Here is a 13,489-nt window from a genome sequence, read left to right as displayed (position 1 = left end):
CTGAAGATGGCACTTTTGTGCCGAAACATGTAGTGCGAGTGAGAAGAGGGGATAGATGAATGTATGCACTAGAAGACGGATAAAATAAATCATGTACTTATATATTACTGAATTTTCTATTTATTTGTTTGGGAACGACTATACAGATCAAAATATGATTCAGGAGGAAATTAAGTGGAGACTGAACTCGGGTGATGCTTGCTACCATTCATTCTAGAACCTTCTATCTTTCCGTCTGCTGCCTAGAAACATAAAAATTAGAATATACAAAACTATAATTTTTCCTGTGGTTCTGTACGGGCGTGAAACTTGGTCTCTGTCTTTAAGGGTGGAACACAGACTGACGGTGTTTGAGGATAGGGCGTTGAGAATATTTGGATCGAAGAGAGATGAAGTGACGGGAGGTTTGAGAAAACTGCATAATGAGGAGCTTCATAACTTGTACTCTTCTCCAAGTATAACTAGAATGATCAAGTCGAGGAGGATGAGAAGGGCAGGGCATGTAATACGAATGGTGGAGAAGAGGAATGCATGTAGGATATTGGTGAGAAAGTCAGAATGAAAGAGACTACTAGGAAGACCAAGATGTAGGTGGGTGGACAATATTAAAATGGATCTTAGATGGGTATGGACTGGATCGATCTGGCTCAGGATAGGGATCAATGGAGGGCTCTTTTGAACACGTTAATGAACCTTCGGGTTCCATAAAATGCTGGTAAGTTATTGAGTAGCTGCACAATTGGCGGCTTCTCAAGAAGGCCTCAGCTCCATGAAGTGAGTATTTTGTCTTTTAGGGGTTTCCTTTGCTTCATTAATCCGGACGACCTCTCCTCCCAATTAACCCGGATTAGCGAGGGTTTACTGTAATTCAAATATTTTTAACAGCAAAAGAAATGTATGATGATAGTAATGCATTCTGCGCATACAAAGACGAAGATAAGTTGCGCGATGAAACCATTCTCAAAACACATAACGTCCACAAAAGAATAGCACAAACGATTTCATTGATAACTTTACTACCACAAAATATGAATAAATGCCTTATAACGAAACCAGGGGCACATTATGGATCTCTTCTGCCGGACGTTTCGTCCGGTCACTTCAACATATCCTGCGCCCAAAACGCACTGGCACGAGTTTGAAACCTTGACCTTGAGTCAGTTCAGCTATCGGTCAGGTCTACGCTCTCCAAGCAAGAACTAAGTTACCACGCACGAGACCAGTCCCTGAGTGACCGGTAGGTTTGCACACCAGGACAGAGTACCAGAACCCCACCCCATCCCCACTCTCACGTGCCAAGCTTCCAGATTCATTCCGGTGAGAGTAACCTGGTTCCTCCCACGTTCGTTGCAACAGTCCTGCCGACGTGCTACCCACGTCAGAATCTCTGCGCCTGGCGCGACTCCAAAGCCTCAAACAACACGGGGTGATGTCCGAGGAGAGGGCGGGGAGGTCAACAGACTGGACCTCTTCTGTCGAACCCGTACTTCAAGACAATGGGGACGTACTGAAAGAGAAGGTCTGTGTGTCGTCGGAGCTGGGAGATCCTGTACTGTCGGCTAGGCACATAACATAGGCTCTATCTACACTAACAGAAATACAGCACGAGATTGTCATACACAAAAAGGTTCCTTTTCAAGAAGTTTATGTTATACTATCACTTCACAGAGGAAAATTAAACAAGGCATGCTAACCGAGATACAAATATGTCGATGTCAATGGGTAAGTAACAGACCTGCATTCAGATACTAACTTGGAATGTGCTTGGGAGGGTCTAATAAAAACAACGAAACACTCTCACGCGGCCGTAAACAGGCCACATAAGGAAGTCCATGGAGAAACCTCCTCACAACTTCCTCCAGCCGTTGTTACGTCCCCCCACCCCGACCATCATTACACACGGAGAGGACGCTGATTGACACAAAGGCGAGGTAGACGCAACCCTCGAGCACGTCCTCGCCATCCATGGCACCTCTTTCCGTCGCTTCACTGTATGCATAGGCATTACCGAGCAACTACCAGGGGCCTGAAGAGTGTACTGTGGCTAGTGAAAGGTCTCCCCTGCAAGTGGTCCCTGGTTGTGTGATCGGAGAAGCCGGGACAGCGTAGTAGGTATAACGACTGGCTACAGGTTGGATGGTCGTAGTTCGAGTCCTGGTAGGGGCAAGCTTTTTCTCCTCTCCACGTCGTCCAGACCGGTTCTGAGGCTCACCAAACCTATCCGGTGGGTACGGCGGGGATAAAGTAGACGGGGCGTGAAGCTGAACATCCACCTCTAACTCGTGCCGAGGGCAAGAATACGAGGTTCTATACATCCACTCCCCATACGTCTAAAAACAAACAAAACAAACTCCGTGGCCTGTAAGCAAACTATATAGACCGAGCGACCGCCGCTTGTCGGCGAAGTTAGTGCCAACTTTAGCGTGGTCAGCGCAACGGTTCCCCACGGCCGTTAATCTCGGTTTTCTAGACCGCAGCCGCTATTTCCTTGAAATAGCTCCTCAATTATCCTCAGGAGGCTGAGTGGAGCCCGTTCCAGACCCACTACTTCTCAGATAATCTGGTAGCGCCAGGAACTGAACCCGGAACTCTGACCACTAGACCATGGAGATGGTCCCCCATACGTCTTCATGGCTTAATTAGTTAAGCGCTGGGAAAACTTGGCTTTTTACTAAATTCAATCTGTTACGACTGTTTTATCGAATCACACAAGTTGCCGCCCTGTGAGAGTGTAATTTGTGCTTCAAGAGAGACGGTGACGAAGGGGAAATGTTCAAGAACCACCATCTGATGCACAAGATCGAATATCGCGAAGCAATACGAGAGTTAACATACATTTGCCATACAAGACAAAATATATTAACACAGGAAAAGTGGACAGAACAAGTAGACTCAATGCCCAAAGAGGGAAGACCATAAACCATTTTGTAGTATTCACCACGGTGAAGAACACCGTAAACTAACTTTACAGAGCTGAGCCCTTGTCGAGAAGCCGCCAGTTGTGTAGCTACTCAAAAACTTCCCAGTATTTTATGGAGCCCTAAGGTTTATTACCGTAATCACAAGAGCCTTCCACTGCTCCCTAACCTAAGCCAGATCAGTCCAGTCTATACCGCCTCATCCTATCTTTCTAAGATCCGTTTTAATATTATCCACCAACCTACGTAATGGTCTTCCTAGTAGGCTCTTCCCTCCTGACTTCCCCACCAATATCCTGTGCGTGTTCCTCTTCTCCCACATTCGTGCTACACGCCCGGCCCAACTAATCATCCTTGACTTGATAATTTTGATTATACCTGAAGGGCACCATGTGCTCAAGCATCCGCAGTCTATTTACCCCATTTGATGTCAGAGACCAAGTTTCATACCCATAAAGAACAACGGGCAAAATTGTAGTTTTGTTTATTTTAATTCTTACGATTTTAGACAGCAGACGGGAAGACAAAGGGTTCTGGACTGAATGGTAACAAGCATTACCCGAATTCAAACTCCCCTTAATTTTCTCCTGAATCAAATTTTGATTTGTTACTGTCGTTCCTAAACATCTTAACTGTGCCACATTTTCAAAGGATCTGTTAGCTACCTTGATGTCATGATTATTTTGTCATGCATTTTGGTGACGAGACAACATAGTATACTTAGTTTTCCCTGCATTTACTTCTAAAGCAATCTCCTTACTAGCATCAATTAAAGTTTCTGTGTATTTCTATATGGCCTCTGTGGTCTAGTGGTCAGAGTTCCTGGCTACTGATCCCGAGGTTCCGGGTTCGAATTTCAGAGAAGTAGTGTGCCTGAAACGAGGTCCACTCAGCCTCTTGAGGATAATTGAGGTACTATTTCAAGGAAATAGCGGCTCCGGTGTAGAAAATCGAGATTACGGGCCGTGGGGATCTGTTGTGCTGCCCAAGTGACACCCTCTATCTGAAAAAGTTGGCACAAACTTCGCCGACAAGTGGTGGTCGCTGGGTCGGTATAGTTCGCTTGTGGACTTCAGGCCACTTGGTGTTTTTCTTTATGAGACATCGTAAACATGGTAATTAAATAAGAAAGGGCTTGGAGCTAGGTTAAAAAGCAGATGAATAAAACAGTCTCAGGGCTTACCGCTTTTCGCCCGTCATCACTGCATATTCTGCACATAGTTCTACGCCAAACAGCACCTTCAGCCATTAATCCCACTTTACCGAAAGGGCTGGCGAATCGCTAACAATCTACACTCGTACACGGGAGGCACTAGGTCGAATCTCTGCCGGGCCACCGGATATTCAGATTGATGGTTTTCGTTGGTTTCCTCAGTACCTCCAGGAAAAATCCTGGACAGTTTCTCGACTAGGCAACGACAGTTTCCTTCCACTCCATAACTCATCAACCATCCTACCATTCGACACAATAAAACTAGCCACAGGATCGTAAAATTATCCACACAAAAATCCCATTTCCGAGGTTTTCTCTCACACTCTTCAACCTGAAATGAATGTGACTAGTGTAGAAGAGCAACAGGGCATTCTTATGAGATACAGCCCACTGCACGACAACTCTTCACTGCACATCATAACAACCTTAATTGCGCATCTTAAAACTCTACGTGTAGGCAAGCAACCGGCTCTAGTTTATGAGATCAGACGGGCATTAATGACTGATAAAACAATTATGATCCGAGTTTTAATTAGCTGAAAACATCACAGCCATAATTATGACTGATACATTGCTAATACATGTGTACATGCGCACTACAGCGCAGACATAATGGTAAGAAAAGCAAAAAGCTATATGTACGAACATAAAAACGAGACTGGCCGTAAGGTGGCCACGCCATAGCTCAAGCGGTTAGTCGCTGGCTTCCCACCGCGGCGGCCCGGGTTCGATCCCGGCTCCAGTCAAATGGGATTTGTGGTGGACAAAGTGGCGCTGGGGCAAGTTTTCTCCGAGTACTTCGGTTTCCCCTGCCAATCTTCATTCCACCAATTGCTCCACAATCACCCTCACCTACCATCTGGGGCTGGTACAATAGGCCAGAAGTGGCTGCAGTACTCCCACCCCACTAGCAATAAAAAAAGGAAGAACGGTATGAAAGGAGAAACGCTATGAACCGATGTTATCATCAAACTGATGATGGCGATGATCACTACTTCCTGCGTTAGACCTACTAGAACCAGTTACGGATATCAGACAGTAATCCTTCCGTTGTTTCCGAATTGTTTTCAAAACATCCGCGCGGGGGGNGGGTTCGGAAGATCTCTGAAATAACGGAGGGATGACATTGGTTGATTTCTTGGAATCCTGTCAGAGCCCACCCTGTGACCGCGTCCTTACCAGTTTCTCCTATATTCAACTCGTGGTCTTCTGGGTTTCGATACCAGCGTTTCGGAGAATCATGCTGTCTCCATGTTCAGGGTTGGAGTGTGTAGGCTAAGGAATTTATTCAATTTATGGTTAGGTTGCGAGGAAGACTACACGAAGCCACAAGACCATACAATATGAAGAGTCAATGTTACCACAGCTGTGGTCATAGAGTTCTGTCTTCCACGATATGACGCCAGGTAGTCCGTCGAAAGTACAAGAAGTTCTAGGAAGAATTCCCCCACTTTCCTTCGATACGAAACGGGCCGCACAGAAAATGACGCGTCCAACAATTCTATTGTTGCGTGTGTATTCGTTGGCGCGGTAACGCTTTTACTGAGCAGTTGCCTAGCACCGATCGGAGGGATACACACATAAGACACACAGACTGATAGGAGGGATTTATGAGGTGCGTCGTTAAGATCGGTTCAGGTGCCATAATATACATATACCAAGTTTCATAAAGAATGGTTCAGGCATTCAAAAGTTGACAGTGGGAGATATACAGCATGGTGATTTCATAAGCCAAATTTTATTTTTTGAAAATAAGTAAGGAAGGCTAAAAAGACGGTGCGGAGAAACATACCGCCGCCATGCTTGGCTTGTTTTTCGAACCTGAAGAAGGCAATATGTTTCTCCGAAACGTCAGTTGATTTGCAGCAGATTAAACGGCGCTATATCCCAGAAGACAGAAGTCTTGGGATTTGTAGTTCTCCCACCATCTCCTCTTAACAGTTCTTCTTAGCGCACACAACTCACTGACATCAGATGATGTTCGCCTAGCAACTAACTGTCTTATAAATTAATAAATTAATGACAGCTAAAGATTTCGTTTGTAATTCCTAGTATGATAACGGCAACAGTAATAGTAATAAAATATTGGCTGAGCCGTCCGTGGTGCGCTCGAAATCTGAGATCATGGTTTCGAATTCCGCCTGTAGGGAATACATGTAGGTGTTGGTTATTCTTCTATGTGGGAAGAGGGCTAGCAATGGGCCGACAATTCATGAAGTTTTGCAAAAGCCTACAGGATTCCCTGTTTCAGGTTCAGTTCCGTGTCAGGATGCTCTAGAGGTCTCAATTCCTCTCATCTGAATGATAATGGAAGTTGCCGTGTAAAAACGCGGCAGAGTCCCTGAATTCTTTAAATACGTAGTTATGAGAACGTTTCAACTGGGACAGTCGAACACAAACGGCGCGACAATCAGAAAGGGCAGGCCTACGCGTTCGTATTTGCTTAGTGAGGGGTGGAATCCAGCTGGGTCCACTCGGCACGGCGGCCACTGATTAGCCTATTGTATCTACCACGGGTGATTATGATGATGGAGAAGTTGGTGGAATGATGATTGGTAGGGGAAACTGAATTACTCGGAGAAATCCCGCCCCAGCGCCACTTTGTCCACCACAAATCCCACATGACCAGACCCAGGATCGAACCCGAGCCGCCGCGGTGGGAAGCCAGGTACTAACCGCTTGAGCTATGGCGCGGCCTAAGGTAAGGCCTAACTCAGATGCAAGTTCATTTTTTCGGCTCGCGACATAACGTCAAATCCTTGCAATTCAAACCGCGAAGACCCAATGCATAGCCAGTCACTGCAACATGCCGATAAGGCTCTCAAAGTAACATCACCGACTTGCTTCCACAATCGAGCAGTAATTTGCCATGCATGCAACAAATTAAACATACCGAGATCGCAACCGTGAGGCACAAATACTTGCAAAATGGGCAAAAAAAAAGTTTAAAGCGTTAATTTGGAATACAAACAAATGCACGGCTATTTCGGGCACGAACGAATGAGAGGACCTACCAAACCGGGCATGCCGAAACTACATTCACCAAAGTTCGCGCAGTAAAAGTATTAAATAAGTTTACAACGCTGTATCTACACTACATATGTAGGTGGCCGGGCAGTCTGAGGCATGAACTGTCTTCGCCCGCTCGAACATTGTGGCCGTGGGTTCGAATCACATTAGAGGCATGGATGTCTGTGCGTTTATTCTGAGTATAGGTAGAGGCATTGCGGCGGGCTGACCCCCGTCCAAGGAGTCCTACTGATTGTGTACAGGATTATGAAAATGAAAAAGACGCCACGGTCTAACAAAGGGCCTGCAGACCCATTGATGGATGGATGAATCAATGAATATACACTATATAGCGGTGAAGAGGAAGGTCAGTGAATAGTGAACTGTAAGCGGTTCAGACGGAACGGTTCGTCATCTAGTCCCATGTATTATCCTGGCATTTTGCTGAAGACAGCGGACCTCGACAGGATAGCAAATGTTCCTGCCTAGATTCGAACACAGCGTCTTTCGAATTCAAGTGTAGAGTGTTACCGCTACACTAACCTGCTCGGTAGGAAGGCGGCAAATGACCGAGCAGGCCAACCATACGAGCATCAGGCATTACGAGTCGATCCGTACGGTTGTGCCCGATTTATACAGCGTACGTAAGGTCTGGAACGAAATCCCACACCGCGCTATTATCTCCCTCTCTCTTCACTACTCGAACGGAATCCGAAAACAACTTCAATCGGCGCAGGCTTATGGAGATTACAGTCCACAGTCCCGGGACCACGATGTTAGCAAACGATCGCCAATTTGGACACGACAGGTGACATGAGGGGAAGATGGGACTAAGAGCACTTTCTATTCGGGCGAAAGTAAAATACTGGCCGATTAAAATAGCCATGTGGCGTTAGGTTGACCGCCTCTGTGGTCAAGTGGTCAGAGTTCTTTCCTACAGATCCAGAGGTCCGGGGTTCTATTCCCGGCGCTATCAGATTTTCTGGGAAGTAGTGGGTCTGGAACGGGGTCCACTCAGCCTCGTGAGGACTTAGGAGCTATTTCAAGGAAATAGCGGCTCCGGTCTAGAAAACCTAGATTAACGGCCGTGAGGATCCGTTGCGCTGACCTCGTGACACCCTCTATCTGATAAAGTTGACACTAACTTCGCCGACAAGCGGCAGTCGCTCGGTCGGCAAGTTCGCTTGCGGACTAAAACCACGGAGTTTTTCTTTTTGCCTTATTTGATGATGCAGTCTCTTGGGGCCTGTCTTGGCTTCCATGTAAGCGGAACATTCGGACCAAAGCAGGTTTCTCCTCGTGCATAAATTGCAACTAATGTCTAGCATTCAGGAAGGGTTGCCTATGGGCCCTCAGTGCTTGCGTCACCCCAGGCATTTTCCTTCACGTGTGAAGAGCGTGTGTACGACACACCAACGTAATTACGTGTACATATCTTCCTTTTTCCTGAAGTGATTATGTCTGTCATGCATGAAATCTGAGTCTCCCACCATGTCATGACTTTCCTTCAGAATTGCCCTGTTGCGTTGTTTCCTTCCATTTGAGTACCAAATGCGTAAGAATTCTAATGGGAGACGCATTTCGTCCTTCAGGTGTGTCGCGTCCGCAAGTTTCACTCCTAAGCCCGACTCGCTTCCTCACTCTGCAGAAGCCATGCAGTGTTCCCATGGTTGCCGTTGCAATAGAATAATCAATGCAGCGACGCGGCTTCACGTATCTCTGCTCGAGTTTGAAAGGAACCGCCTCATGCAGCACCACTCCCCCCCTACGACTTTTTAATTTTCTCAACAGAATGTACTGAGGCTCTCTTCTGTGCTCCTGCTGAACAGAAAATGCAGATGTATCCTCGCTGGCCTCATTTTGGTATTAAGAGTAATAAACTTTGCCACATCAAAAAATCTTACTGTCAAAAGTACAATGTTCCCCCATGGTAACATTCATGAATTTAGTTAGTTATTGGAGAGGGTGGGTTTCCCCGTGCACTGAGACCTGTACTGGTCCACTGTGCTTCCCTCTATGATTTCTACCAGTCTCTATATCCTACCGGTACTGGTGCTTACCATCAGTCCCGCCCAGCCAGCGAGACCGGCTCTACTAGCTGAGAGGTATCTATAATGCTTTCCCCATCTACCAGAGGTATTAGAGACTGCTGATGGGCGGGAAACGTCCGTTAATTTGGCTCAGTGACCTCCTTTGGAGATATGAGGTTCTTTTACGTGCCGTAAAGCTACGACACGGGACCCACGGCTTAAAGTCCCTCCCGGAGGACTTGTTCTCTTAATTTTTCCGCCCTTAAAAATTCGACGACCTCCGCCGGGTATTTGAACCCGCGTACTACGAGTCATGAGGTGGGAACGTTACCTCTAGACTACGGAGGCCGCTTACATTCATAAATTGACTTGGATATCTGATGGGAAGATACACAATCAAATAGACCATATTTTGATAGATAGGAGACGGCACTCAAGTATACTTGATGTCCGATTATTCAGGGCAGCAGATTGTGATACTGACAACTACCTGGTGGTGGCAGAGGTTAGGGAAAGACTGGCAGTGAGCAAACAAACATATGGAAAGCTTCAATCTCAAGAAATTAAACGAGGTAGAGGGTAAAGAGCAGTATTGTGTCGAAATCTCAAATATGTTCGCGGCTTTGGAAAACTTAAGACACTTACGTGGATTAATAAAGCATGGGAAACTACTGGAGAGAATATCAAAATTTCTGTCAACGAGAGTCTAGGTTATTATAAACTGAAGAAGCATAAGCCATGGTTCGATGAAGGATGCTCAAAATTATTAGACCAAAGAAAACAAGCCAAACTGCGGTGGTTACAGGAACCAAGCGAAATAAATGGGGATAATCTGGACAATATAAGACGTGACACCAGCAGTCATTTCAGGAACAAAAAGGGGGGAATGTCTGAAAGACAAAATTGATGATCTTGCAATGAACAGCAACAACAAGAACATTAGAGACCTGTATAGCAGAATAAATGACTTTAAGAGGGGTTACCATCCTACCAGTAACTTAGTGAAGGATGAGAATGGTGCTCTACTTTCCCACAACATTTTGAATAGGTGGAAGAACTACTTCTCTCAGTTATTGAATGTACATATGTTCAGTGACGTTAGTCAGACAGAAATCCATACAACTGAGCCGTTAGTACCTGATCCTAGCCCTTTTGAGGCTGAAAGTATTATTGCAAAATTGAAACNACTCTTCTCCAAGTATAATTAGAACTATCAAGTCAAGGAGGATGAGATGGGCAGGGCATGTAATACGAATGGTGGAGAAGACGAATGCATGCAGGATATTGGTGAGAAAGCCAGAATGAAAGAAACCACTAGGAAGACCAAGATGTAGGTGGGTGGACAAAATTAAAATGGATCTTAGAGAGATAGGATGGGACGGTATGGACTGAATTGATCTGCCTTAGGATAGGGATCAGTGGAGGACTCTTGTGAACACGCTAATGAACTTTCGGGTTCCATAAAATGGTGGGAACTTCTTGAGCAGGTGCACAATTGGCTGCTCCTCAAGAAGGGCTCAGCTCCGTGAGTGATGAGTGTGAACAAAATGCCTGTATTTCAAATTTTGAGCCACAGAAGCTGTCATAAACGCACTGCACTAACATCCGCTGAAAGAGCGTCGCTAGAGTGGTTAGATCGAAGCGGACTGCCGTGATACCCCAAGGTAACTCTAAAAGTCTGTGACGATGGGTCATTAATACATATGTTATGTTTCTGGACATTATCCATCGCCCTGTCTTTATGTAAAACGCAGTCATGTTTCTATTTAAAAACATAGCGTTTCGGGGACTGGATTCTGTCACCGTCTCCAGAGATACCTCTATTGATACCTGAAGACGGAGACAGAGTCCAGTCCCGAAACATTGTGTTTTTAAACAGAAACAGGACGTTGCTTTAGATAAAAACAGGGATAATGTCTATTTGAAATATTTGCAACTTATTTTACTTGCGGTACTATCTGGAATAAAATTTCAAGCAAATAAATTACATACATCAATGGCTCTATCTTCTTAAACGACATCTGACTCGGAATATTTTCAGTCAGATAACAGATAAACACGGATGGACGAGACGCACACTCGACGTGTTTAAGCCCTTCGAGTTAAGCACGAACAACAGTGGCAACAGAATGAAGCTAACTATACAAGTACATCTATTGTGTTTTGGACATCACCCAACGTCCTGTCTCTTACTTAAAACTTTTCGGAGACTGAATTCTATCCCCTTTATCAGGGAAAGGTTTTAGATAAATAACAGGATGGTGGATAATGCCCCAAAACACAATAATTATATTAATTTATCGTCACGAACTTTTAGATCTTACCAAATAAACACATAAAAATATCAGTAAATGTTACCAGTATATGATATACATACANTTTCAGTCAGATAACAGATAAACACGGATGGACGAGACGCACACTCGACGTGTTTAAGCCCTTCGAGTTAAGCACGAACAACAGCGGCAACAGAACGAAGCTAACTATACAAGTACATCTATTGTGTTTTGGACATCACCCAACGTCCTGTCTCTTACTTAAAACTTTTCGGAGACTGAATTCTATCCCCTTTATCAGGGAAAGGTTTTAGATAAATAACAGGATGGTGGATAATGCCCCAAAACACAATAATTATATTAATTTATCGTCACGAACTTTTAGATCTTACCAAATAAACACATAAAAATATCAGTAAATGTTACCAGTATATGATATACTTATCTGGTTATTGCGCCGTATGCGAGATAACGTAAGGTTGTGAATCAGTAAATAATTAACCGATGAATCTGTATTAACAACCGCAGACTAGAGAGAACCCCTCCACATAACACCTGTATTACCCATTGCATCAAGAAACGCTTCAGGTAGAATATGCATGGTTTCAAGGGGTACACGTGCGTGAAACTGATCATTCCAATCTCCTGTTTCTTACGAGATACCAAGGTCATCTTCAGTTTTTAAAAATAGAACTTAATTTTTTTTGCTCCGACGATAGGTGTAGAACAGATCAATACGACTCAAGGACCACAAACTGAGCACCACTGCGACGCCTCCGTCTATTTGGCTGGACAGGGTAGGATCAGTCGCGCGGCGCACCTCATTCTTGTAGTTTGGGAGTCGCGATATCACACGAACGGTTCGTCGGAATGGTACTCAATTTGTGGTCGTTGGATTCGTATTGATCTGACTACACCTTTCGTGGGAGTAAAACAAAATCAAGCTCTATTTAAAACAGCGAAGCTGTCCTTAATAACTCGTAAGAAACGCAGGATACAAAGAGTTCCGCATATCATGCTGTTTTAATCAAACTTACCGAGTTACAAAAGAGAACTCCAACTTAGCTCGTTCCCATGACAAATATCTCACAATTGGCAGGCAGCTGTCGTACGGACGGCGCGCTTCAGTTCCTGTGCAATAAGAAATGTGCGATTAATTTATTATTATTATTATTATTAGTAGTAGTAGTAGTAGTGACCGCCTGTGGTCTAGTGGTCAGAGTTCCTGGCTACAGATAAGAGGTCCGGATTCGATTCCTGGCACTACCAGATTTTCTGAGAAAATGTGGGTCTGCAACGGGGTCCACTCAGCCTCGTAAGGATAACTGAGGAGCTAACTGAATGTAAAAGTAGCGGCTCCGGTCTAGAAAACCGAAATTAACGGCCGTCGGAATTCGTTGCGCTGACCACGCGACATCCTCTATCCGCTAAAGTTGGCACTAACTTCGCCGACAAGCGGCGGTCGCTCGGTGGGTATAGTTCGCTTGCAGACTAAAGCCACGGAGGTTTTTGAGTAGTAGCAGTAGCAGTATTCACAATAATATAGTGTTCATGACGTACCAACGAGGTGAAACTGAAACGAAGTAACAGCGGCCAGAGCAAGGTAAGAAAGGGTAAATCTATCCTTGCAACAAGCCGTGCAGGCCTATAGGGTTGTGAGACGTCGAAGCTCTCACATTTTTACTACACAATCGGCTCACAGATGGCGGTGAGGTTGTCAGACTCACGCGCCGGCCAGCCAAACGTTACCCCCAGGAAGATTCCAGGTATTAACTTCTGTCAGGGGCTAAGTCGACCCCAGAGCCACAGTGCGTCTGGAAGAATTAAGTCAAGTGAAATCAACGGCCTCATCGGGAAATGAACCCACCTTCCGGCTTGTAGCATAGTGCCTCAACCAACTAAGCTACTGAGTGACCCAAGAGAAGCAAAGCAGGAACAAACAAACGGCTGTCGTTAACAATTTAAAATGTCAGTCATATGGTACGACAGTAACTCAGCTGTTGGTCTCCCAGAAGGATCTGGATGGCTTTGCTGGTGCTCGTG

General features: G+C 45.2%; 1 protein-coding gene across 5 annotated transcripts in view; it reads right to left on the bottom strand.

The window, feature by feature from the left end:
• Positions 1 to 13,489, bottom strand: part of LOC111861341 (dystrobrevin beta) — a 93,726-nt gene that overhangs the window by 63,003 nt on the left and 17,234 nt on the right. For 2 of the 5 annotated variants that reach the window (XM_033750283.1, XM_033750282.1), the window contains exon 1: positions 4,102 to 4,407. In XM_033750283.1, coding sequence (XP_033606174.1) covers positions 4,102 to 4,167 — 66 coding nt within the window. In that variant the 5' untranslated portion in view covers positions 4,168 to 4,407. Of the gene's footprint in view, positions 1 to 4,101; positions 4,408 to 12,483; positions 12,578 to 13,489 lie in introns of those variants that run through there. The other 3 variants (XM_023845819.2, XM_023845820.2, XM_023845821.2) reach the window with 2 other exon arrangements.

This window comes from Cryptotermes secundus, unplaced genomic scaffold (genome assembly GCF_002891405.2).
Source record: "Cryptotermes secundus unplaced genomic scaffold, Csec_1.0 scaffold268, whole genome shotgun sequence".
NCBI lineage: Eukaryota > Metazoa > Arthropoda > Insecta > Blattodea > Kalotermitidae > Cryptotermes > Cryptotermes secundus.
The sequence above is the reverse complement of the archived record's forward strand: the minus strand, read 5'-3'. Positions and strand labels throughout refer to the sequence as shown.